General features: G+C 37.2%; 1 protein-coding gene and 1 pseudogene across 4 annotated transcripts in view; both read right to left on the bottom strand.

Annotated features, from left to right (window-relative positions):
- Positions 1–27,463, bottom strand: part of WDR35 (WD repeat domain 35) — a 60,875-nt gene extending 33,412 nt beyond the window's left edge. Inside the window, exons 1-12 of one of the 4 annotated variants that reach the window (XM_043604473.1) lie at positions 27,271–27,431; positions 26,461–26,578; positions 24,913–24,984; positions 23,797–23,889; positions 21,966–22,094; positions 18,486–18,619; positions 17,197–17,362; positions 16,921–17,066; positions 12,230–12,355; positions 9,493–9,678; positions 5,368–5,400; positions 4,930–4,990 (exon numbers count right to left, since the gene is read on the bottom strand). In XM_043604473.1, the coding sequence (XP_043460408.1) occupies positions 4,930–4,990; positions 5,368–5,400; positions 9,493–9,678; positions 12,230–12,355; positions 16,921–17,066; positions 17,197–17,362; positions 18,486–18,619; positions 21,966–22,094; positions 23,797–23,889; positions 24,913–24,984; positions 26,461–26,578; positions 27,271–27,294 (1,288 nt within the window). In that variant the 5' untranslated portion in view covers positions 27,295–27,431. Of the gene's footprint in view, positions 1–4,929; positions 4,991–5,367; positions 5,401–9,492; positions 9,679–12,229; positions 12,356–16,920; positions 17,067–17,196; positions 17,363–18,485; positions 18,620–21,965; positions 22,095–23,796; positions 23,890–24,912; positions 24,985–26,460; positions 26,579–27,270 lie in introns of those variants that run through there. The other 3 variants (XM_043604470.1, XM_043604472.1, XM_043604471.1) reach the window with 3 other exon arrangements.
- Positions 6,146–9,485, bottom strand: LOC122497426 (annotated as a pseudogene).
- Positions 27,464–27,470: the final 7 nt, after the last annotated feature.

The following is a 27,470-nucleotide window of genomic DNA, read 5'->3' as shown; positions in this document are numbered from 1 at the left end:
GTAAAAACAAAACAAAACTCCATCATAAAAGATCATTTTAGTACCCATTTTCTAAACTCATGAATAATTAGAATAGTATAAAACTTGTGTTTTATTAAATATTAAGCTAAATAATTATTCATATGGCCAGAATAAAGGAATGGTATTAACAGCAGCTACCATTTATAGAGTACTGGCCATGGTCCAAGTAAACATTTAAGGCATTAAAAGACTGAAAAAATGGACAAAGAATCAGAAACCAGGCTAATGATAAAAGAGTAACTGAGTAGATTACCAACTTTGTGATTCAAATTCAAGAATTTTTTTTTTAACGTTTTTTATTTATTTTTGAGACAGGGAGAGACAGAGCATGAACAGGGGAGGGTCAGAGAGAGGGGGACACAGAATAATCTAAAACAGGCTCCAGGCTCTGAGCTGTCAGCACAGAGCCCGACGCGGGGCTCGAACTCACGGACCGCGAGATCATGACCTGAGCCGAAGTCGGCCGCTTAACCGACTGAGCCACCCAGGTGCCCCTCAAATTCAAGAATTTTTATATACAAAGTAATTCAGTATAGTTGAATCATGCTAAAAACATTTTTCATTACAATTGTCAAGGTTTTTCTATATGAAACACGTACTATTGTTGAACTCTAGAGGGAGCCAGAAGCCTTTCCTATAGGGAACAAGTGGTCGAAAGGCGATCCTGGAAAAGTAGCAAGGGCCTGGGGAGCGCTGAGTGAGAAGAATGAGCATGCCAGGCCCAGGCTTTGCTCAGCTTTCTCTGACCCCACTCTCACTAAATCATAAGACATTTGCTAAATGTTTAGTAAATTCTACCACAGACACTCTAATGCTGATGAGTATAATGCCTTTAGTGGGATTTGAAATAAGTTCACAACTTTAAACTATTTTCTAATATGGGGCACCTGTGTGGCTCAGTGGGTTTAGTGTCTGACTTTGGCTTAGGTCATGATCTCGTGGTTCCATGAGCTCGAGCCCCACATTGGGCTCTCTCTGCTGTCAGCACAGAGCCTGCTTAGGATCCTCTGTCTCCCTGTCTCTCTACCTGTCTGCCTCTCTCCCTCTCTCTCTCTCAATCTCTCTCTCTCAAAAATAAACATTAAAAAAAATATTTTCTAATAAAATACAATTTTTTCTAAGCATATATAAAAGCATTCCTCTAACCAACATTTACATACAACTATAAATTATACTCATGTTCCTCTCTGATACATCCTAAATAATCACAATACCTTATCATTAGCCTGGTTAAATTAAAATGTTAGTGGTTCATGGAAAGAGTCAGACTTTTGGATTCAAACTACAGGTACTTGCTTAACTCTGTGGCCTTAGATAAATCACTTATTCTCTCTGAACCTCAGTTTACTTACTGCAGTTGGAAATGATAATATCTTAGACAGCTGCTTTAAAGATTAAAAGAGATAACAAAGCATGGCAAAATCTCTGGAATAGAATAAACACTTAATAATAATGTCAAAGCCAATATTTATTAACTTAAATATATATATTACATTACATATATTATATATATTATTTATATATTTAAGTTAATAAATATATATATCAGGTACATATACCATATACTATAAACACATTAACTATAATTATTTGGTTTATATAATATATAATTGTGTTAATATATAATGAAAATATTACATAGTATATATTCTCACTCACACTCACAACTATTCTATGAGATAAGCATTATTATCCCACTGGGCAGATGAAGAAACTGAAAGAGGGAGGGGTTAAATAACTTGCTGAGGTGCATGGCTAGAAAACCGGAGGTGAGACAAAAGCCCAATTAATCTGGCTCCATAATCTGTGCTCTTAACCACGATGGCATATTGCTTCCAATTAAGGGTTAATAATAGTATTAGATGTGGATACTAGTATTGTTTTTATTTTTATTACCTATATAGGTTTTTATAATAAAGTCACATATAAACCCATCAGTCAATACAAAAAAAAAATACAAATACAAATATATCTAAAACATACATTCTTTGGATCAGTATGGGAGTAAATTCAGCAAATTCATATGTGTAGATAATCCTACCTACAAAAACTATGCTAGATTTTCATTAAAAGATCCATCCCATCCTGGTGGATTAGTTCTTAGTTTCCTAGAACTAAGCCCCCAGGAATAAGTTAGGAATCCAAATTTTAACAGACAGAATGTTTTAGAAAAAGAACACAACCAGGATAAAAGCATTCCATGTTCCTCTCAACTACTCATTATTTGGAAAGAAAAATTTCAAATATTTAGAATGATTATTGGAAACAAAAATTTTTAAGGAAATAATTACGCTTCCATTAGTTGAACTTTGTTAACACTTATAGGTAGAAGTCACTAGGCAGGCAAAGGATATAAAATAACCTAAAACAACCTAGGAATTCATATATAAGTAAAACTTGCTTGTAATATTTTAATGCTGAGGCCTGAAATAAATGTCTACATCTGTAATGTTCCCTTACTTTCCTACTTACTAATTTCTCAGCCTCTTAAAAAATCTGGTAAACTGAAATTGCACTGACATGTTTTCATCAAACTGCCTTTCTCTAGAATCTATGCATGACTCCAGGCATGTGGTAGAGACCATCATTAGAAAGCCACCTACCAGCTCCCACCAAAATGGCTAAAGCACAGGCACCTGGTACTTTCCAGGCACTTTCCATGCCTTCGTTTCTCTGCAAATGCTGCTTTCTTTCTCTCCTTAAAATGTCACCTGAATAAACACTTATCCTTCAAAATTCAGCTCAAATGAAACCATCTCTAAGTAGCAAAGATACATCTGATGTCCTTACTCACTAATATCCACTTATCCAACACCTAGCACGATACCAACCTAGCACACAGCGGGGGAACAGTACACCAGTGTCGAACGGATTAACTACATTTCATTATTTGTTTAGATATCCTACAGGAAGTTTCATAGTCAATTTTTTATAACTCCAGATACCCAGTACAGTACCAGAAGCTCACTGAAGTTTTGCTAAATAAATGTGTCATTTTCCATTTTCATGATAGAAATAAGTACTTTCCATATGCTCAATAAGCATTTGTTATAGGGCAGGCACAGTGTTAGAGGAATACAGAAATTAATAAGACATAGATCTCTAAGGAGTCCAAAATCTTGTGGGGAAGGCAAACAAGAAAATCAGTAATTGTAGTGCGGAGTAAAAAGTAGTACTCTGAACAGAAGCGCACCTTTAAAATACCTCTTAAAGGTATTTTAAGAGCTCAAAGGAAGAGCACCGGAAAAGGGCACGCAATTCCTCCATGCATAGTACAAAAGCCCCACAGACTAAACTTGTATAATAATGCATAAAGTTCTTTTAAAGAGTTTCTACAGAGATTGGCAGGAGGAAGAGCAGCACAAAAATTACACTTTCCAGAGCAACATCAGTTACACACTTTTTTTGTTTTACCCTCCAGTCCTCACAAAAATTTGGCATACAAACTTAAAAAAGGAATTTTACAGGATATGTATGAAACAAAAATGTTGAGTCCTTGGCTCGGTTTACTGCAAACCAATGAAAGAACTGTTTGTTAAAATTTCAGCCAGCGAGACTGCAAAAAAAAAAAAAAAGTTTCAAGACTCAAAAATACAAATAATCATGCCCTCAAGTATTTGCCATTTTATGAAGGTGAAGGATTTACATCTGGCTTTATGAAAAAAAAAAAAAAAGACTACCTATGATTAAAATTACTTTGAGGCTAACCCTACCATCATTATTCTGTTAAAACTTTTGATATCAAAAGAAAAAACATATAATCTAAAGACTGGCATAATTCATCCCTTAGAGACTGTTATGTTCCCAATACAAGATATACCTGTGATAAGAGTCTGTAATAATTTTAAGCTAAGCCTTTTAACAAGGAACACTAACATACATACATATATATGCAGGTACAAATATAAACATACCTCTATAACAACGAACGTAAGATATGAAGTTGAAGTGTCAATATATAAAATTGAGTTACCAAAACTCTAAACAGCATAAAATCTTGAAAGCCCATTAAGTATTTCTCACATTTGCTTGTATCACCCAAACAGTTTAGCAAAATATATTTAGAAGGGAGACACTAACATTTGATGAAGGTTAAATATGAAATCTGAAAAAAAAAAAAATGACTAGCTCTCAGATTCAGAAAATTCAATGGGTTTTCAATTTTTGAAGTCTAATAATTTTTCTAATACCATATCCAATAAACTACCACACTTAAAACACATTACTTTTGGAAGTTAAAGTGAAATCGCCACAAAATATTTGGTAATGATTTTTAACAAAAAAACTTAAGAGTTAGATGAGAAATTTTTTAATGGTTACTTTCATAATTGTTGGATAGAGGGAATGGTAACTCTAAAGTAACAAATGTCTTCTGAAAACAAACAAAAAAAAAATCAGGAATTTTTGAAAGCTGTCTCTATTAATAGATTGATTTCATTAGAAAAATCTGGAAAGAGAAAATGCACTTTTACAAGCAGCTAAAGTGTTTTTATAGAAGAGAGGTATTTGCAAGCAGCTTATTAATAATAAAAGTGGTTTAACAGCAAAATTGTTTCTATAATCCCATTTATTACATGCTAATCATTACATTGCATACCAATTCCTACACAAGTATATTTCCCATTGAAAGCAAATAATGGCAGTATAATAGTCATGAGATTACTGTGGCTTTTAGAGTAAACTTATAATTTATTGTATTAAACAGGATATTTATGCGGTGAAGTGGAGCATTATTGATAATTTGACTACGATAATTGGCATAAACTGGTGCTGGACTTGGCAAACCAGGAAAAATGGTCATTCTTGTTTAGAAGACCATTTTAATTGATAATGCCATAGCTAGGTTTTTAAATTAGTTGTACAAATAAAACTTGATTAAAGAGGGAATAGACATTAACATTTCCTTACCAATATCAATATATTTGGGATCCAAAGGTGTGCCAATAGAATTACAAAGAACTAGCACAAACTGTGAACAAATAAAACAAAGAGTATCAGAATTCCTGCTTCTGTACAATGAAAGAAATAATAGATATTTATCATGCTTAATATATCATGCTTATCTCTGTAAAGTATCACAACAGGGAAATAACTGATAAAATTGTTAAGTGCAAAGAATAGCAGACAAATATAATCTACAGCATTAAACATAAAGATATACGAATTAAAATTAAACCAAGGCTGATTTCTCAATATAATGGAACACTGTCATTTTTAAGAGTTCACCTAAGAAACACAAGTACACTGGCTACATTTCATTATTTACACTTCTAAAATTCCTGATCAGCTCTAACCTCAAAATTCATTTTTATCTTATAATCAGCTATATAAGAACTAATTTGTTACCATTGCACCAAATGTTTCCATCTCGTTCTCCTCCTTTGAAGCAATATAAAAATGACATGTACACAATTAATTATCAATTAATATTCAGTAAAATAATCAAGCATAATGCACACTTTACACCATACTAAAGTGATAATTTCATTCTTCTATTGTTAATCACCTTTTCTATATCTTGTGCTAAGAATACTATTTTACTTAGATATTCTCCCGATTGGAATAACGACTTCAAATAAACCAATTCTCTACGTACTACTTACATGCAGACTTTCTCTTTCTTTTTTCAGCTTCTCAAGAAAAACTTCTTTAATTTCATAAATGTAAATTAAATGAACCCTTGTGCACTGTTGGTGGGAATGTAAACTGATGCTGCCATTGTGGAAAACAGTATGAAGGTTTCTCAAAAAGTTAAAAATAGAACCACACTATGATCCAGGAATCACATTACTGAGTATTTACCCAAAAAACACAAAAACACTAATTCAAAGGGATACATGCACTCCTATATTTACTGCAGCATTATTTACAATAGCCAAGCTATGGAAGCAGCCCAAGTGTCCATCAATAGATGAATGGATAAAGAAGATGTGTTATACACACACACACACACACATACACTATTCAGTCATAAAAAAATTAAAATGTGCCATTTGCAACAACATGGATGGAGCTAGAGAGTATGATGCTAAGTGAAATAAGTCGGACAAAGACAAATACCATGATTTCACTCATATGTGGAATTTAAGAAACAAAACAAATAAGCAAAGAAAAAAAAGGCAGAGAGAGAGAGATACAAACCAAGAAACAGGCTCTTAACTATAGAAAACAAACTGATGGTTACCAGAGGGAAAAGGAGTGGGGATGGGGGAAACAGGTGACAGGAATTACACATCAAGAATACACATCAGAATGAGCACTGAGAAATGTATGGAAGTGTTGAATCACGATATTGTACACCTGAAACTAACATAACACTGTATGTTAATAATGCTGGAATTAAAATAAAAATTTAATTTAAAAAAGAAAACAATTTTTAAAAAAACAAACTAAATGACAAAAATTATACTAAAATATAATTTACTTTTCCACTACTTAAAATAAGCTGATTTACTGCCACAAAATACCACAAGTAACTTGTATTTGTTAATCCACATATCATCCACGTGCTCATAGCTTAAAGAATGGAAGAGTTCCTAAGAACTCTTCTTACTGAAGAGTAAGAAGAAGTCCTCCCCTAAAACTTCCCATTTTCTGCTCCCTGGAGTAATGACTTTCAGCTCCTTTAATTCATCCTCTTGATATTTACCTCCACAAACCTAAGTAACACGTTGATAATGCTACTTCTTATTTTGTTCTGTTTCGATCTGGAGCAGTATCTACTGACTTCTCACTATCACTTCCCACTATCTTTCAGTCCCCTTTCCAGCCTCCCATCACACAGGGGTACACTTCCACCATTCCGGCTTTCCACTTACAATTTTGTTAGATCGGGATTTTAGGGGTTAATATGGTTATTATACTTTAATTAAAAGTTTTTTAATTATAATATCCATTTAATTACAAAATTAATTTAAAAAGCATCATTTTGATTATGTAAACGCTATCCACGGCTGAGCTGTAAGTACGTCACGATTTATTCTAAATCACATTTTGGTTTCCCTGTAGTTGGTAACTGCCTTTCTTTTTTCTCTTTGCTTGGTTTCTCTATACCCAATTACCTCCCAGTTATGTACATCTTCTCTCAAGAGTTCAACCACATTAAGCGTTCTATTAATTTCATCTTGAGTTTCCTCTGGAGCCACGTGATCTGCTGTCATCTGATGACTCCCTAGGCATGCCGCACACTGTCAACTGGTACCACTATGCACCACTGCTGTCAGGTTATCCAGTTTCTTCCTCTTGGTCTTTTCCTCGTTTTGGTAGGCCATATTCTGAAGTAACTAAGAAAGCTTGGGAGGTAAGTTTTTGGTGACCTTATACATCTAAAAATGTCTTTGTCCTACCTTCATTTTATCTTTTTTCCACACAACACAGAAAGCTCTATTCATCCACACTAGTCCAGAGAAAGGCAGGTATGCTGTTTAGTATGCTGTTGTCTTGGTCTCCTGCCGGTTCTCTCTCCATCCATTTCCGCTCAACCTGCTTCTTTTTATCCTCGGCTGCTATCCTCCTTTCCTCTTTTGCCCAAGGTTTCAGGTACCTATAGCACTTGGTTCTGTAGGCCACACCAAGGAGCAGGGCCGAGGAGCAGCCGAGCTCGAGGAGCGGTCAGACCTGCACCAGCAGCACAATCTCGTCCATAACCTTCAGGCTGGAAGCACTGTGCAATCAGTCTCCTTCCTTCATTTTAATTAGTCTGCTGCAGATATGGAATTCAAGACGGGAAATCATTTTCCCTCAAAATTTTGAAAGCAATTCTCCAAAGTATTGCTGTTGACAAGATGAATGCCATTATGATGCCTGACCGAATGAAGTCTTTCTGAAAGCTTATAGGATCTTCTTTTTATCCCGTGTTCTGAAACTTCACAATGATGTGTTTTGATTTGGAAATATTTTTATTCACTGAGGTAGACACTTTCAATCTCGAAACCGAAGGGAAATTTTCTTGAATAGTCTCTTCTCTCTTTGGATTACTCCCCTCCTCTTTGCCTACCTATTCACTGAACTTCCAGGGCTGGTCCTCTGATTTTCTTACCTATTCACTCCTGTTTTCCATTTCCTTGTCTTTCTGCTCCACTTTATAGGAGTTTTCCTTGATTTTATCTTCTAACTCTTCTGCCAAATTTTTCATTGCTATTATCATATTTGTAATTTCCAAAAACTTTTTCTACAGTATCCCTTCCTTGTTTTATGGATGTAGTATCCCTTAACTCTAATAATTTGAAAGACTCTTCTGAATTGTTCTTCTCCCTGCCGAATCTCTGCTTCCTCCCCATTCTTTTCTCCTTGTGTTTATTTTTGTGTGTGTCTGTTAAATGAGATGCTTTCCTCAAACGTCTGACAATGCTTGTCTATCTGCTTCTATTTCAGAGTATGACACTGAAAGCTGCTTGTAATCTATTGGTTTATGGGTGAGCCTCATGACTGGTCTTCACAGTAAGGTGACGAGGCAGAGATATTTCCTTGGGAACTCCCCATAGGAGAACTTTTAGAGGTCTTTTCTCTTGAACTGGTCAGATTCTCCAGACAGGACTCTTTATATGCCTTTTTAATTTTCTCCTTCCTGCATAATCTCTGGTACTTCCAAATTGTTTTTCCATTTGTTTCTTTCTCCTACCAGGTACCATTAAGTCCTGTGTCTCTTCAGGATTCTGGGATGAAAACTGGTTACTTCTTTGCTTTCTCCATTGATGACTTAGGATTCAGCTTTCTTAGGTCTGCTAAGGTAATCACCACTAATCCACCCACTCTTTAACCCCCAAAACTATGTTACCATTTCCTTTCTCTTTCTGGTCCCTATGGGCTTATGACTTTTAAAAAAATACCTTTACTGTTATTTTAGTAAGTTTCAAGAGAGAACAGAGCCAAAGGTGGCTGTTCAAATGGCCACCTTAAACCAAAAACTTTATGCTTTTTAATGGAATAAAGTAATTTATAACACAGCCAAAGATAATGATAATCCTTTTTTGAAAAATGTATATGCTTCTACAAATATTTAAATTGTTTCATACTTTTTAAGGCATTATTTATATTATTTATTTTACACTATGAGACGGTTATTTTTAAAGCAATGTAACTCCAAGTAAAAGTATACTTCTCAATGTCAAAACTACCCAAAGTGTTATAATGATCATAGTTACATAACTTCTTGAGCATTTATACTAGACATCTGGATATTCATTTTTCCTTGTGGAATTTTAACTTGGAAAAAGACGGTAGTATTTTAAATATGTTTCAGAGACAAAAAGCTTCCATACTGAACTGGTGAGTATGAAATGCTAATGGATTAGCTAATTGGAAAAAAAAAATAGAGTCACAATGGAATCACATAATTTTCCAAAACAGAGGTCCAGACAGACATGGCCAATAGACCCAACACTTTGCTGTACTGCCAGTAGAGAGGCTATACCTGAGAAGGAGAGGTTAACCCATACCCATCTTAGCTTTAACAAATGAAGGAACACTTACCTGAGGATGATTTTCATCAGCTTTCGTAGCCAAAATGCAGAAATCTCCACAGGTAGTAATAGAAATGAGACTCTTCACATATTTAACATATTTCTCATTGTTTTTTGTATCCCAAAAGATAACACAATACTCTGGACGATCAGGTCTGGTATAAGCATATACTACAGTATTGGAGCAATAACCCCACTAGGAAGAAAGGAAGGAGCAAAGGGCCAGAACAGGAGGGAAGAAGAGAGGGAGAGAGAGAAAGAGGAAAAGAACACTTAACACTGGGAACAAAAAATCTTATTATGTACTGCAGATACGTGGTTTTTTGGTGCTGACAAAATATATCCTTCAGGAGTAAAAGACAGAAAGACTGAACATTCAGCACAATACCTTTTCTCACTAAAATAACAAAAAATCTAAGAGAAACACAGTTATCAAACAAAGAATGTACTGCAAAAATAAGTTTAGTTTAACTTTCCTTATTTCCATTTGTAAGATTCACGCTTCAGTGGTGAAAATCTCGGATTTTTCAGTAGTCCGTAACAGCTGCGTGAGGGACAACAGGAGGAGTGACCCCTGTCAAAAGCTTAACTTCTGGGTCCCCAAGCCAAATTTCAAAAACAGATGCTTTGCTTTTTCTCCCCTATCTACATTTTCTACATTTGTTTTTACCAGAGTAACATATGCACATAGTGTAGAGTCAAATAATTCTACATAGCTAATTTAAAACAAAAATAGAATGCAGACCCCACTGACTAATTTCCTCCCAGTGGTAGCCATTTGTAACTCTGAGCTTTGACTCTTGTTATCTACCTCCATATCGCGTATGTATTGATTACGGCTTATGGAATGTCTTTCTCTTGGGCTAACTCTCCCAATATATTCATAATGTAATTTTGAATAAAGCAATATTCAAAGTTAATATTATGACTATGTTTACTATTCAAAATTAAGGCATATTTACTTTTTATAGGATGGTTAGTTTTTAAAATAAGCTTTTTACTTTAAAATAATTTTAGATTTATATATAAGTCACAAGGATAATACAGAGTTCCCTATAGTCCTCTCCATTTCCCCCTGCGGTGAGTACCTTACATTGCTGTGGTACATTCATCACAACTAAGAAGCCAGCACAGATCCAGTACTATTAACTAAACTCCACACCTTATTTAGATTTCATGAGTTTTTCTCCAATGTTCTTTTTCTATCTCAGAATCCTACTTGGAATACATTATGTTTAGTCATCTTGTTTCCTTAGGCTCCTCTGGTCTGTGATGATTTCTCAGTCTTTCCCCATTTTTAATGACCTAGACAGTTTTGAGGAGTACTGGCCAGGTATTTTGCAGAATGTCCTTCAATGTGGGTTTGTGTGATGTTTTTCTCCTGCTCAGACTGGGATTTTCAGAACGACCATCAGAGAAGTGATGACCTCTTCTCATGTGCCACATTAGGGGTACGTGATATCTATGTGACACCGGTGATGATGCTAGCCTTGATCACCTAGACAATGTGGTGTCTGCCAGGTTCCTCCACTGTAAAGTAACTTTGCTTTTCACCCTTTCCATACTCTACTCTTTGGAAGTGAGTCACTAAATGCAACTCACATTCAAGTTAGGAGGGCAGGGGACCAGCTGGGGTAGTGTCTAAGTAATTCAAATACTTCTGTAAGGAAGATTTGTTTCTTCTCCCCCATTTATGTATTTAAATAATCTATTTTAGATCAGGTTTTGCTTGTGGACACTTATTTTTATAATTTGGGTTACAATCCAATGTTACATCATTTATTTTGTTGCTCAAATTGTTCCAGTTTGGGCCATTGGGAGCTCTTTCAGGTTGGCTCCTTTGTCTCTTTGGCATGCCCCCATCCTTTTGTTTGAGACTTCCTTACTTTCTGCCACTATCAGAGGCTCCAGGTTCATCTTGCATTTTTCCCACCCTAGTCCTAGAATCAGACAGCTCTCCAAGGCGCTTTGCCTTCTAAAAAATGAATTAAGTTTTTCACACATAACAAATATTCTTAGTATTTTGCAGCTCAATTAATCTCATACTTCTGAATTTGTTTTGGGTCAAATGTTAAATTTAGGATAAAGTACTGATTAGTATTATGCTGCTTATTTTCATTTTCCTCTTCCGATCCATCCTCTCCCCTTCTTTACCCTACACTATGCCCTGGAAACTAACTTCTATGAACTCCATCACGTGGGCTACCTTGCCTTCTAGTTTCCAGCTGGATCTGGCCAATAGAAGGCACCAGCAGGTGGAGAGATGGCTGAAGTACTCCCTCCCCAAAGCTGTCTCTGTCCAGCCAGTCAGCAGAAGCTGCGCTCCCACAGGACAGTCTCTCTTGTATACCCACAGCCCCAGTGGGTTCCAGGAACAATAATACTTCCTTATTTTGCCCACCATTGCTAATACCTGGATGCTTGCCTTGTCAACCCTTACTGAACCCCTTAACCTTGCCCACACCTCTGTAATAAACCCTTCATCAATCTGTTTTCAATTATTCTTTTGTGTGTGCCATGCATTTCCTGCTGAGACCCTGACTGTTGGGAGTATTTTATTAATTATATATAGTATTCTAGAAAAGCTTTCTGGTTCTAAAGTCTCCACACTAAAAACACCTCCTTTCATCTGGTTTCTAAAATAAAGTGGCTGTGAATACATGCAAGAAACATATTATACTTCAAGCTACAACAAAACTATTCAGTAAAAACAGCCTTTTTTTTTTACAACTGCTCATAATACTCACCTTATAATCAGGTCGAATGTTTGCAAAATATATAAAAGAATCAACAGCTAGTGCAATTTTCAGTCCTCCTCCTTCCCAAGATAGTGCAGACATCTGCTTTCCAGGAACCTTCAAAGTACCCAAATGCTGAAAAAAATGATTATATTTAACCTAAAGTATTGCAATTAAATAAAATATAAATTACCACCCACCACTTCATAGACATCAAGAGTGGCATAAAAATTATTTTGTGAAAGGTTACCACTCACTTCATAATCATTTTCCTTGAATTTTTATAATGAAAAACATACATACGATAGGAGAAATTTATGAACAATAACCAAAGAATTCAGTATCAAATTTCATCAAATCTAAGATTTGAAATCCAGAGATTTAAATATGCATCTTTACTTTTATGTACAACTCAGGAAAGAAAAAAATACACTGTTAATTAAAATAGAAACTCTGACTATACGATGCACCCCAATCTTGAAGTTGTTAAAAAAAAAAAAAAACAACTGCGCCTCCTGGGGGTGCCTGGCTGGCTCAGTCAGTGGAACACGCAACTCTTGATCTCAGGGTCGTGCTTCGAGCCCCACGTTGGGTGTAGAGATACTTAAAAATAAAATATTTTTTAAAAAACTGTGCTTCTTGGAATCAATGAATTGTGGCAGTAAACACAATGCTTAAGGCTGGCCTCTCTTTCACCCCCCCACAGCCAGTGGGTCAGTAGTCCCATCGCTTCCGCTCACATCCATCCTCCACTGCCACGGCCTCTTTTCCTGAGTCAATGATGGTAACGGTCGAACTGCAATTTTTACCTTTCACCTCTTTCCTCATTCCCAGCCTCCATCCCCCAAATTCTTCATTTTACTGTCATAATTACCTTTCTGGGACACAAATCCAATCATGTCCTACCCTGCTTTAAAAAATGTTTAATAATTTTTAAAAATCAACAGCTCCCCACCATCACATTCTTTAGCAGAGTATGCAATGCCTCTTCCCATCTGGCCCAAAACCATACTCTTAGGTTCAGTACCCCACTATCTGGCCATAATGCTTGTGTTCTCACTCATGAGAGGACCACTATGCCTCCAGACCTTTGGCCCAGATAATACCTCTTCTGCCTGAAATCTCCCTTTCCTCTCCCATCCTTACTCTCCCTTGCCCTACTGCAGCACCGCTCTCCATCCTCCAAGGCACAACTTTAGTACTGCTTCCTGCCTTCTCCCTCCTTCTGTGGGTCCAGAGAATTCAGATAGTGAGCAACCTGAGAGCCCTAACTTCATCATGCTTATATCTATGTCCCTATCCCTTAATGGACTGGTTGGTAAACAGGTACTCAATAAATATCTCTTAAGTAAATAAATGTATCATGCATCCAAATTAATGTCTTCAAATATGACAACATGCTTGATACTTTTAATTACAACTATACCAAACCAACTTACAGTTTTCAATTTAACATAGCACATTTTATGGCTAAGTTAACAGTGAATAAATGAATACAAAGACATTTTCAGGTGGTCATAAAAAAAGAAAATATTTTAAATCTATGCTTTTTTGACAGACCTAAGAATTTTAATAAGTTGTACCAGTATCCTCTGTTTTTTTTTTTTAATTTTTCTTAATGTTTATTTATTTTTGAGAGAGAGACAGAGCATGAGCAGGGGAGGGGCAGAGAAAGAAGGAGACACAGAATGTGAGGCAGGCTCCAGGCTCTGAGCTGTCAGCACAGAGCCTGATGCAGGGCTAAAACTCACGAACTGTGAGATTATGACCCAAGCTGAAGCCGGACGCTTAACCAACTGAGTCACCCAGGGTGCCCCAACGATATCCTTTGTTCTTAAGCAGATATGCTCGAAAGTCAAATTTAATGTATTAAACTCCATTTTGTCAGGAAAACGGTAAGGGTAAAGATGTTTTAACCTAGAAAGTTCCACTCTATCTGTCCTGCTGCCTGTAGGAAACCAAAGGGAGCAAGCAGGCTCTCATGACAGCACTCTTTGTACTGACAGCCTGCACTGGAAGAATAAGGCTATCTCCCCACTCTGCAAACCAGCCAGGTGATGGCAGCAGCAAGGAGAGATAAGCTGACTTGTAGTAAGCACAGTGCTAGGCCTTTTCTCGTTGTTACCTCCTTTAATTTTTGCAACAGTGCCATGAAGTATTACCTTTATTTCAGAACATAAGTAAATTGAGTCTCAGAGGTTAAATAAGTTCGCTAAGTAAAACTACACTGTGGAAATGGAATTCAAAGCCAAAGCCAGGCCAACCTGACTACAAATCGCATGCTCTATTAGCCCTTTCCACGGCTGAGACCACAGTATAAAAACCAGAAGACTGTGGCCTTCAGGATCAAAAGCAAATTGCTTCTTGAAGTTTCCTTAAGTTTAAATCTTTAGATAACCTCCTTCCAAGTTATCTTCATAACATAAATCCACAATAAGTCCCCCATATACTCACTCATTCAAAAAAATACTAAGTGACTAATATACCTCGAGGAACTATGCTAGATACTTTTAATTACAACCATACCAAACCAACTTACACTTTTCACATTAACACATAGCACACTGTTTTGCAAGATAAAACAAACAGGCCTTAGGATCCATGTTTTTCTACTTAGAGAAGGCCGAGCTAACAAAAATAAGCAGATGAAACAATATAACAATAAGCCAATGTGACAAAAACAACCAATAAAGAACATCAATTAAAAAGGAGGCTGCAACCATTGAAATAACTGGAATTCAGATTTTTAATAGTTAGGAACCTTGAGAACTATACTTCTATTTTCCTTAGCTTTTAACATCTACCAGAAATATTATCAGGCAGCAACGTACGGAGAGTACCTACTCTCTACATCACACTCTACTGCATATTTTGAGATACTGATACAAAAGCATGAGCTGACATCATTTTTTTCTTTCACTGAAATTATTAAAATATATTTTTAAATATTACATAAAAATATTAAAACAACTGGGGAAGGGTTTTGTACAACAAAAACACATATTATTGAAATCTATGGTGAATTTATAAAATCCAACAGGGACTAAATGGAACCTAGAGTTAGAAAATAAAACAAGTATAAAGTTATTAAGCTTAGTTAATATTAAGTTTTCATTTCCTAAACTCTTTAAAATTCACAATATATTGGGGAGCCTGGGTGGCTCAGTCAGTTAGGCGTCTGACTTTGGCTCAGGTCATGATCTCACGGTTGGTGAGTTCAAGCCCCGCGTTGGGCTCTGTGCTGACAGCTCAGAGCCTGGAGCCTGCTTCGGATTCTGTGTCTCCCTCTCTCTCTGCCCCTCTCCTGCTCATGCTCTGTCTCTGTCTCAAAAATAAATAAAACATTAAAAAAAAAAATTTACAATATATTAATTCTCCTTTTGATATTTTCCATTATGACTTCAACAAAATTCTCCTTAAAAATTAAAATTTATTAGTAACACTATTGAGAAGGATAACCCATGCATTTATGAAAACAATGCTTGTATTTTAATGTAGCGTCACCTAAGATTAGTTATTAAAATATATTTTCTTAAATTTTTTTTTAATGTTTATTTATTTTTGAGAGAGACAGAGACAGAATGCAAGTGGGTTAGGGGCAGAGAGAGAGGGAGACACAGAATCCAAAGCAGGCTCTAGGCTCTGAGCTGTCAGCACAGCACCTGACGTGGGGCTCGAACTCACCAGCCGTGAGATCATGACCCAAGCTGAAGTTGGATGCTCAACCGACTGAGCCACCCAGGCGCCCCAAGATAGATTTTCTTAAAATAGTTGATTACTGCACAAATTAAAACCGTTAGAAGTTCGTGGTAAGGAGAGACAGTTATGGGTGTTTGATATCTACGTATGTTTTAATACGTCACATTAAAAATCCAAAATATTGGGGCGCCTGGGTGGCTCAGTCGGTTAAGCAGCCGACTTCGGCTCAGGTCACGATCTCACGGTCCATGAGTTCGAGCCCCGTGTTGGGCTCTGTGCTGACAGCTCAGAGCCTGGAGCCTGTTTCAGATACTGTGTCTCCCTCTCTCTGACCCTCCCCCGTTCATGCTCTGTCTCTCTCTGTCTCAAAAATAAATAAATGTTAAAAAAAAAAAATTTTTTTAAAAATCCAAAATATTAATCTGAAACAATTAAGTCACATTAAAAACAACTCAAGAGGGGCGCCTGGGTGGCACAGCCGGTTAAGCGTCCGACTTCAGCCAGGTCACGATCTTGCGGTCCGTGAGTTCGAGCCCCGCGTCGGGCTCTGGGCTGATGGCTCGGAGCCTGGAGCCTGTTTCCGATTCTGTGTCTCCCTCTCTCTCTGACCCTCCCCCGTTCATGCTCTGTCTCTCTCTGTCCCAAAAATAAATAAACGTTGAAAAAAAAAAAAAAAAAACAACTCAAGAAAACAGCTGGGAAAAGAGATACGCATTCAGATCACAGAAAAAATACCCTAAATAGGTACTGCATAGTGATTTCTTATGTGAAACAGCTGATTTTCTAAATGTTCAGAGTATAAACTAAATTCCATGATAAAATACAACTATTAAGACTTATAAGTGAGAATATTATTTAAAGCAAGATGCCTGATATTTTTCATCATTTTTACTCAAAATGTCCCTTTTCAACAATGTGACAAGTTTATACCTTTTCCCCCATTCTTTTTTCCCCTACCACACTCACTACATATTTAAATGGAAAGAAAAAAAGACATTTACCTCACCAAATGGAGTGTAAAACTGCACAGTGTTTACATCTTTATCCTGAGTGACAACCTTCTGGGAGCCTGCCACAGCCAACACGCTGCCAGTGTGGTTCCACTGGATACTTACTACAAACATGCCAGTATCAATTAAAACGGGATCTACTCAAAAAGAAAAATGAAGTAACTGTGGTAAAATACTTAGCCTTAAGAACTTTATAAAGAACAATTTTAAAATATTTTTTTAAATTCTCCACATTAAAAAAGAAAGAGAGAAAGAAAAATGACATACTCTGGTCGTTCTCATGTCTCATGATTTGGCACCTCCCATTGTCAAAACAAATAGCAAGGCAGGGGCAGTCTGGCTCCACATAGCCTTCTTGGCCATGGTACCAGTGAATTCCAGCAATACTGATTGCTCCGGTGACGTTCACCAAACAGTTCAGTTTCATTTTCATCTAAACAAAATCAGTTAAGTTAATACTTCATATTTTAAAACAGATCCGTATAGACTATTATAGAAAGAACACTGAAAATGAGATTTAAAAATCTGGTTTCAGATGCAAGTTCCATCACTTACTGGTTTACCAGCCCTGGACAAACCACTTCAAGCAGAGTTTCAGTTTTCTTTATTTGCAAAATAGGGATTAAAAAAAAAAACAACTCACAGAGAATTTATGAGACTCAAATGACAAGAGGTAAATGAAAGAACCTCAAGAACAGCGGTGTCAAGGAGAAGTCGGCCATTATCACTTACACCGGTTAAGTGCATTTGTATAATGCCCTCAACCTCACTACAAACAAAACTGCCCCATAAGTAAGATCAGAGATCTGACATAGCTCAGTCTCACAAAGCTAGAGTTTTCCTTGAGATCATGCTATCTGAGCCTATTCTATTTTGCCTTCTTTCCAGGACCTGACTCTTATCCCTTACTGTTTAAGTCTTCCATTCCTTTTACAATCTTGAGTAACTTGCTATAAAAATATCATTGGAAAAAAAAATATAGCATTGGTATCTCATATAAACTTTGGCTTCTGCTATCAGAAGACACAAAGATTTGGGGTGCCTGCGTGGCTCTGTCAGTTCAGCATTCGATTCTTGATTTTGGCTTAGGCCATGATCTCACGGTTCATGGGTTGGAGCCCTGTGTCTGGCTCTGCATTGACAGCACAGAGCCTGCTTGGGATTCCCTGTCTCCCTCTCTCTCTGCCCCTCCCCTGCTTGTGTTCTCTCTCAAAATAAATAAATAAACTTTAAAAAGAAGAAGAAGAAGAAGAAGACGATGACGACACAAAGATTAAATTGCATATCATCTGACTCATTATCCCTCAGCTTCAATACACTGAAATCTTGTCCTTCTCAGTTACCAGGAATTCAGAACTAAAAGCATTAATTTACCTTGAGGAGACCCAGTATTTTTTTAATTAAAAAAAAATCTAAATAATTGGGAAAAAACATTAATTGAAAACTTTCTTGATTACACAAACCATCATAATAAATAAATGTACATATACATATATAATATATAACATAACCATATAAAGTTGGGTAACTAAAACTACGAATATATATATACTTACTATAAAATTCCCTTGATTATCATAAATGTGTATTTCTCCACTTGTCATTCCAAAAAGTAGGATTTTACTATCTGCAGACCATGCTACATGGCATAACTGTACACCCTTCAAGTCTTTTCCCCAAATGCGATTCCCTAAAGTAAAACATAAAACAGAATTATTTCATTCAAATTTCAAGGTCACGATTCTCCAACAACTGCTCTAAAACTGTGTTTCTCTAAAGAGCTCTCACATTCTTCACAGAACCATGTGTTTGTTCAATTTATTCAGTCAATAAATATCTGCTGAGCACTTACTATGTGCCAAACACCCTACTAAATATTTGCAATAGCAGCTGTTTCCAACTTTCTCCCTTCTCTTCAAAACTCTGACCCAAGACCTCACTCCCAATTAGCAGATAAATTCATCTTCAACTTTGTAAAATTAAATAAACGCTTTCAAAGAAGAAATCCCTCATTCTTACTTTCAAACACTCAGAACATTAAGTGAATCCACACCGACCCTTTCTGCTTAGCGCCCCCATTACAAAGGAAGAGTTTTGTCCCCAACCAGACACCCATCTAGGGCTAATCCCTCCACCTATTTTTTGGTCTAAGCCCTTCCCAGCTTTGCAAAGATCTCCCTCTACTGATTATGCACATTTTCTCTTTCTCTTTAAACTCTTCTAAGCCCTTTCTTACAAGTATTTAAACATACTCAGATCCATCCTTGAAAACCAGCACCTCAAATAAAAACAAACAAAACAAAGAACACCTCCCTCTACCCCAAGTTCCCCTCTAGTCACCATCCTATTTCCACCATTCCTCTACCAGCCTCACTTCTTAAAAGAGCTTATGCAGGCAGTCATCACTTCCTCCCCTCCCATTCAACCCTCAGTCCAACCTGATCTGGCTTCTGCCCCACACCTGCACTGAAATGGCCTTCATGAGGTTGTTAATGACCTGTTGCTTTTCTTTTCTTTTTTTTTTAACCACCCCTTCCTTCCTTCTTGATTTCTGTGAATCTGTTTACTCCTTTATCTCCAATGCTTGTAATTCAGTATCCTTTACAGAATTCTCTTCTGCCAACCCATTAAATGTTGCAGGTTCTTATTCCAAGATGGCCCAGTTTTCCAGCTATTCCAATGGTTTAAATTACCATCTACATGCTGGTGATTCCCAAAATTATGACTCCAGTCCAGATGTTTCTGAACCACAAATGTATATATCTAACTACTTGGCTGTCCTACAGCATAACAAAGTCAACGTGTCCATAACTGAAATCTTCCTTCAAAACCAGGCTTTCTCCCACATCCCTTATTTCAATGGCATCACCGTCCACCCAGCTGTCGAAGTTAAAAACCTGGCTATTCCTCTGGACACTTCCATCCCCTCAGCCCCAAACTCATCAATAATGAGACCCCATCTATTTTACCTCCTGAATATCTCTAGCATATGTCCACTTACTTCCATCCTCTTTGTCATTTCCCTGGTTCAGCTACCATCCACCATCACCTCTCACCTGAATTACCCTATCAATTTCCTAAGTGGTACACCTGCCCCATCTTTCTTTCCTTCCTCTGCAATCACAGAGATGCTTCCAAAGAACAAACCTGATCACCCTGCTCCCATTCTTAAAACCTTTCATTATGCCCTTAAAGTTAAGTTCAAACTTCTTAGATAACTTACAATCTACATGATCTGTCTTGACTAATGTCTCTAATTTCATCACATACAACTCTTTTCCTTTTAGTATTATAGTACACTGACTCTCAAATTTTTTTCAATACCCTAAACATGGCTAAGTTCAACCCCTATGGACCTCCTCCCTATGGCCTTCCTTAGGCCTAGGACATTCTACAAACCCACATTCCTGGTGGCTAATGCCTCAGCAGACATCACTTCCTCCAGGATGCCTTCCCTGATCCCTCCAAGTCTGGCTTAGATACTTCTACTACATGTTTGCTGTATTTTCCCATCTCAGCACTTATCACAAGGCACTGTAACTGCTTGGTTACTAATCCACCTCTCCTGCTCTAGATCTGAAATACTTTTTATATACCTAGTGCCTAGAACTACAGCTGTCACTTTATGAATTCTCAGAAACATTTGGGGAATAAATGAAGTTACAACAGAAAAAAAAAAACAAATGGAAAAATGAAAATCATTTTGAAATAAATTATTTCTCTATAGAGAAAATTTCACATTAAAACAAAGGTACAGACCCTCGGAAGCCCCAGTGTTAGCTATGAATTAAAATTTGAAAGACCTAAGTTTTAAAGCTACAAAACACATGTAGCAATAACAGATTCAGTTCTATTAAAAAATGACCAGATGAGGGGCGCCTGGGTGGCTCAGTCGGTTAAGCGTCTGACTTCGGCTCAGGTCATGATCTCACGGTCCGTGGGTTCGAGCCCCGCATCGGGCTCTGTGCTGACAGCTCAGAGCCTGGAGCCCATTTCAGATTCTGTGTCTCCCTCTCTCTCTGCCCCTCCCCTGTTCATGCTCTGTCTCTGTCTCAAAAATAAATAAACGTTAAAAAAAATTAAAAAAAAAAAAATGACCAGATGATCATTTCACGACATAAAAATATCAAATGATTATGCTGTACACCTAAAACTAATGTTATATGTCAATTATACTTAACAGTTCAATTTTTTCAAAATAACCATAGATTGTTATATCTCTATATACTTGAAAGTAAATCTATGTATTTATAATACAGTCTAATACATACAAAATAAGTTACATAATTAGGCAGACATATTTAAAATAATCCTGAAAAATTAATTTACCTTTTTTCTGTGCCACTGTAGGAAATTTTTTAAAAATAGAATTTTTACTTGGAACACCTGGGTGGCTCAGTCAGCTAAACATCCAACTTTTTTTTTTTTAATTGTTTTTTAATGTTTATTTATTTTTGAGAGAGATAGACACAGTGCGAGCAAGGGAGGGGCAGAAAAAGAGGGAGACACAGAATCTGAAGCAGGCTCCAGTCTCTGAGCTGTCAGCAAACAGCCCGACATGGGGCTCAAACCCACAAACCATGAGATCATGACCTGAACCAAAGCTGGACCATTATTAACGGACTGAGTCACACAGGTACCCCAGCATCCAACTCTTAATTTCGACTCAGGTCATGATCTCACAGTGCATGAGATCAAGCGGCAACCCCCACCCCTGCATCAGGCCCTGTGCAGACAGCACGAGCCTACTTAGGATTCTCTCCCTCCATCTCTTTCTGCCCAACTCCCGGCGTGCATGCATTCTCTCTCTCAAACAGATAAAACTTAAAAAAATAATAAAAATAAAATAAAAAACGGGTTTTTTTTACTTGAGTATACTTAAAAGTAAATGTTTCTTGAATGTTATTAAATTGTATATCAACCATTTTCTCTGTGTTTTTCTGTCAGAAGACTAACATATGATAATTAATTAAACCTCTAAAGATAAAAATGCCAGCCAAATCCTGATCTCCGTTCTGTGTGCAACAAAGTATTACCATCCACCGAACCAACTATCACAGCCCCGTCTTCATACACAATGCAGATCTTCTGTCCGTCAGCATTCCAGCTCATACTTCGAACCACTGATTTATTTCTGTTGTTGATCATCTCCTCATACCAAGAGCCTATTGGCACACACACACACAAAAAAATTACAAGTCAAAACTTTCACATTAGAGTTGAAAACATTCCACAAAATACACTGTGGGATAAATGAGTGCAAAATTTTCTACAACATGAGACGTTAAACAATAAAACCTTCAAATCCAACATAAACAAACAAAAAAAAATTAGCTGAGGCCTTGACCAACAACTGCTTCAAAGATTGTCACAGAAAACACAATAAATGCCCATCTTTTCTCTCTTTCTTCCTTTCTGTCCATTAAAAAATAAAACTCGGGCTGCCTGGGTGGCTCAGTCAGCTGACCGTCCGACTTCGGCTCGGGTCATGATCTCACGGTTCGCGGGTTCGAGACCCGCATCGGGCTCTGTGCTGGCAGCTCAGAGCCTGGAGCCTGCTTCAGATTCTGTGTCTCCCTCTCTCTCTTCCCCTCCCCTGCTCATGCTCTGTCTCTCTCTCAAAAATAAATAAACATTAAAAAAAATTTTTTTTTTAATAAATAAAACTTTACTTGCTTTTGAAGGGCCAAAACAACTGACTTCTCTCAAAGCCTAACTTTTCCCACTTGAAAAACTTCAGATGATAACCAAAGGAAAAAACAAAATAACCACAATAATTTTATATGTATGCATAAACTCTCCAGTGATTAATTACAAGTATATTGAATATCAGCATATTAGGTAAAAACTCTAAGCCTGCTTGACAAAAATTTTCTACAGTTCAAATCACTTTAGGGATTTCACATCACTAATGCTGAAACACATTCATGTACACAGGGCTGGGGTGACAGGTCTCAAGGTACAACCAAATGTGAGGCAAAACACAAGGCCATTTTGGTATCAGAACTCTGGCCTGCAGCCAAGCAAATAACCACGTATTTTGGAAGAACTAGTCGAGCAGGCATTATCAGAGTCTGAACTCAGGACCTGAGAAGACCCACAGAGGAAAAATACAGCTTATCTTCATCTCCTATACTCTCACCTTCCATCCCTACACACACACATACACATATAAACCTTGAGAAACATAAATAAAACTCAGGTACCAAATTTTTCAATTAAGAATTTTTAAATGGTATACCCTGAATGTTTTCAAAACACCACACATGAACTAAGGTACTCTTCTCATTTAAATATGAGACCCCAAGAGATCATGTATTGTGAGTTATTTTTCTGATAATAGTGATGTGCCTAAATTAATCTTCTCTCGCTCTGTCTTGTAGGCAAAAGGCACAAATCATGAGCCAGTAGAGCAGAGATAAAATCTGTATCCATGAAAGAAGGGATGCTAAATGGCTCAATAAGGGGAATGAATTATTGCCTCTGACTTCTTAATGTTTTTATGTACTGGACCAACTCTAGCCACTGATCACACAGAAAATAATTCTTATCGGAAACCTGGCAAAAAAAGATCTCAAGTAGAAACTATCCAGCTAAGGGCGTAAATTCATTGTGGAGATAACCAACAGTCATCTAATTCACTTTCTTCGTGCAAGGTCACAGCTCAAAAAAAACAAAAACAAAAACAAAAACAAAGTTAAAAGGAAAAGTAGGCAGCAATAAATCCAGAAATATTACCCCTGTGAGGTCAGGATGAATTCCTGCTGCTGGTTAAAAGGAGTCTATTTCAAATATATTGTTTCCCCATTCAAATACTGTAATCCGGACTCTAATCTGTGAAAGATTACATAAACTCTCCTAGTGTACCTTTATATAACATCCAAACAATGATAAGCCCATTTTGATCACTGGTAGTCAACTTCTGATATTGTTCATTCCATGTTACAACTTGAACCGAACCTAAAAAACCATAAAAAAATTCAGAAACTAAAAAAAGGCTACAATTTCAAATTTGTATTTTTATAATAAACACCAACAGCATGTTAAAATCAATATGGCTCCTGTGCAACTAAACAGGATTTAATATCATTCCAAAATATTCACAGCATGCAGTCACTATTATCACTCATTTTCTACAACAATGTGTGATACTAATTTTCATGTTTATTCCTATTTCAGGCCAGCAAAGGCACCTATTATGGTCAAATGCAAAAGCTGCCATATATCTGATGACAGAAACAAATATAAGTAAGATTTACCCAGCTGGCCTGATTCCCAAGGATTATAATTCCCAAAGGACAATATACTACGAACTTGGGGTTTCTTTCCAGGGGTGTAGAGGTTGTCTGTGGTTGATGTATGCCCTAATTTCTCTTCTTTCCCCCTCTTGTTTTCCGTTCTATTAGTAACACACTCTTGAACATATCTTAAGCCTCTGGGTTATATGAACAACTGATTCTTTTAGTTTTTTTAATCTCTAAATGCTTTAGTGTATATTTCATAAGAAGACATTCTCTTTCATAACCATATTACAAATTAGGAAATTTAACACTGATATAATATTACCTAACCCCGGTCTACATTCAAATTTTATCAACTGTCCAAATATTGTCCTTTATAGATACTTGTTTTTCTCATTCCAAGATCTAGGATCATAGAGTACATTCAGTTGTCGTGTCTCTTTAGTCTACTTTAATCTGGAAACATGGGATAGATTCTAAAAAAGGATTATGTCCTACCCATAGACAGCAGTATCTTTTAATATATAAAAGAACTACTCAGTTTTAGATTTATCGAAGATGTTGTTTGATCATGTAAAACTTGTTGAAGGACTCTAAGCTCAATTAACTATGGCTAAACAGAAATGATTACTTTAAATATTATCATTATAAAAAATGATATCATTTCTGCAATAAGTAGATGGTTTCTCAATGTCTAGAAATAAGACCATTCAAATAGGATTTTAAAAATTACATGACTCACCACTATGACCTTCTAGATTCTGATTCATAGAAAGGTTACTAGGGACTGCAAGACCTCTCAATTTTGCATCATCTAGGAAAAAAAGACATCATGGCAAATACATTAAAGTAATAGATTATATGACTTTGACATTTCTTCCTGGATGATTTTAGAAAAAATTTTTTAAGAATGCCTCATTCTGATCTATTTTTCTCATGGTGGAAACATGGACAGTAATATATACCCCCTTGCAGAGATACTATTCTGACAAAATAAAGCAAAATGTATTTTAAAAACATTGTTTACCCAGTATATGAAATATACTGGTAATTATTATTACTGCTATTCCTTCCCAGAAGATCACAAACAGAAATATTTACGATATATAGAATGAAAGCTCTAAAGCATAAGAGGGCTCAGAAAGTAAAGACTTTGGAAACTGGTTTTTACTACATTTTGCAGAATCTTATATGCATTCATTCATTCATTCATTTATTCATTCAATGAATGTCTACATTGTGTTACGCACTGTGGAAGCTTCCGAATATAAAATGATAAAATAGTTAAGGCCTCTCCCCTAAGAGAGTTTGTAGTCTACTGAAGGGACAGATATTAAACACACACTCACCCACCCACATAAATATATATGCATATATGTAAAATCATAAATTGAGAAAATAAAGCCATAAGAAGAGACAGTAACAGAGGGAGACTGATTTAGATTGGAGGAAGGGAGAGCCAGGGAAGGCTTTCTGGAGAAAGGAGGAGGAGGAGTCCAGACTCAGAAATACCAAGTGCAAAGACCCCACGGATCAAGTGTAGAAGCTCTGAATCCAAAATGTAATTTGCTTCAGCCCTTTATCTTACAGAAGAGTGAACTAAAGCCCAAAGATAAACACCAACTTGCTGAAATTCTTTCAGTATGGCAGAGCTGAGGTCCCAACTCCAATCACCTTACCTACATCTCCAACTTAGATTGGGGGACTGTCTAGCTCTCCATTCTACAGCAACACTAGGGATGCTAAAGAAATGTGAAGCTGCTATGGTTCCAGAGAACTAAAAAAAGACAAATCAAGCTGTAAACACAAGGAACTTATAAACAAAAATGTTTTTAAACATCTCATTTTCTGTTCTCCGGAACTAGGTGAATAATTATTAACATATCTGATAAGCAGAAAAGATGACACCAGCCTGCAAATGTGACAAAATGTGAGATTTTGTGACCTTATTAAAACTCAAATTGTCATTTTTCTTAAACTCTAAATAATAGAGCAGAATAAATAGACATAGCACAAGGCAATGTAGTGACTTAGTTTGCATTCTTCATTCTTTTTCATTTTCCATCAGTAACTTGAGTAAAAGCCATTTGATATTTACATTCGATGTTCTCTGAACTTTACTGCAAAAATACTCTATAAAAACAGCACTGAATGTTTGGAGTCTTGTTTGTTTTTCATTTTAAAATAATTAGAACTGCATAGTGACAAATACCAAGAGCAAATCTCAACGAACAAATGATACTAGGCAATTTTCCATCCAGTTCAAACACTTGGGCTTGCTTTCATTTACCTGTCTGTGTCTCTAATTTCAAAACTTTCAGTAATCCGTCTTCACCACCACATGCTATGAATCCTTGGTCCTTGTTCCAAGATACACATTTCAGCTTTACGTTATCGGGAATGGCGACCTGAAAAACCACCACAGCCACTCTCACAGCTTTTCATGGAGGAGTTGGAAAGTGAGTTACAGATGCAGGCTGAAGAAGTCCCCCCAAGAAATAAAAAATGGTCAGCCTTGCAGACAGTGTACTGTTAGGAAAATGGGCATGGCACGATCCCCTGAACTGCCCCGCGCCCTACCATTTTCGAAAGGACGGCGGGGGGAGAGGGGAGCACACAAGAAGGGCACTGACTGCAGAGGAACCCAATGGGAGAGTCACCTGAGAAATTTTAAAGGAAGGAAACGGGGAAAAGAGGTATAAATCCATACCATTGATCCATATTCCCTTTCCACACATAACACTTAGGATACCCCTTTGTTATTACTTTTCTCTCGCCCGCCAGCCCATGACGATCCAGTGAATTGAAGTCACCTGGATCAACAGGTGGAGAAGGAGCGGTAGGGAAGCACGCAGTGATCGGTCCTGCTGAGGTCCCCAAAAAGACCCAGGCAGGGGGCAGGAATGGGAGAGAGTCGTGCGAAAGGGCTCTTGGCTCCGCCGAGAATTATCTGGGACTCGGGACCCGAAGGAGGAGGTCCGAGGCTGGACGAGGCAGGAAGGTGCGAGGTGGGAAGGCGAAGGATGCGGGACAGGATGCGGGATTCGCCTGCAGGACGCGAGAACAGAGGAGGAGCTAGGGCGTCAGTGGGAAAACTCACTTTCTTGCTCAGGTAAAAGAACATCCTGGGAACCCCGAGAAGACGACCCCAGCCGTCCAGGCCCGCCAAAGGAAACCTTTTTCTAAGTCTCCAGTCGCGAGTACCAGAAGCTCTTGCAAGCGCCTGTCGCCCTGGCAACCACCGCCGCCCAGGCGCATCCGGGGCGCTGAGAGACACTTCCGGCGGCGGCGTCGCACCGC

This window comes from Prionailurus bengalensis, chromosome A3 (assembly GCF_016509475.1).
Source record: "Prionailurus bengalensis isolate Pbe53 chromosome A3, Fcat_Pben_1.1_paternal_pri, whole genome shotgun sequence".
Taxonomy (NCBI): domain Eukaryota; kingdom Metazoa; phylum Chordata; class Mammalia; order Carnivora; family Felidae; genus Prionailurus; species Prionailurus bengalensis.
This window is presented reverse-complemented; position numbering and strand designations above follow the sequence as displayed.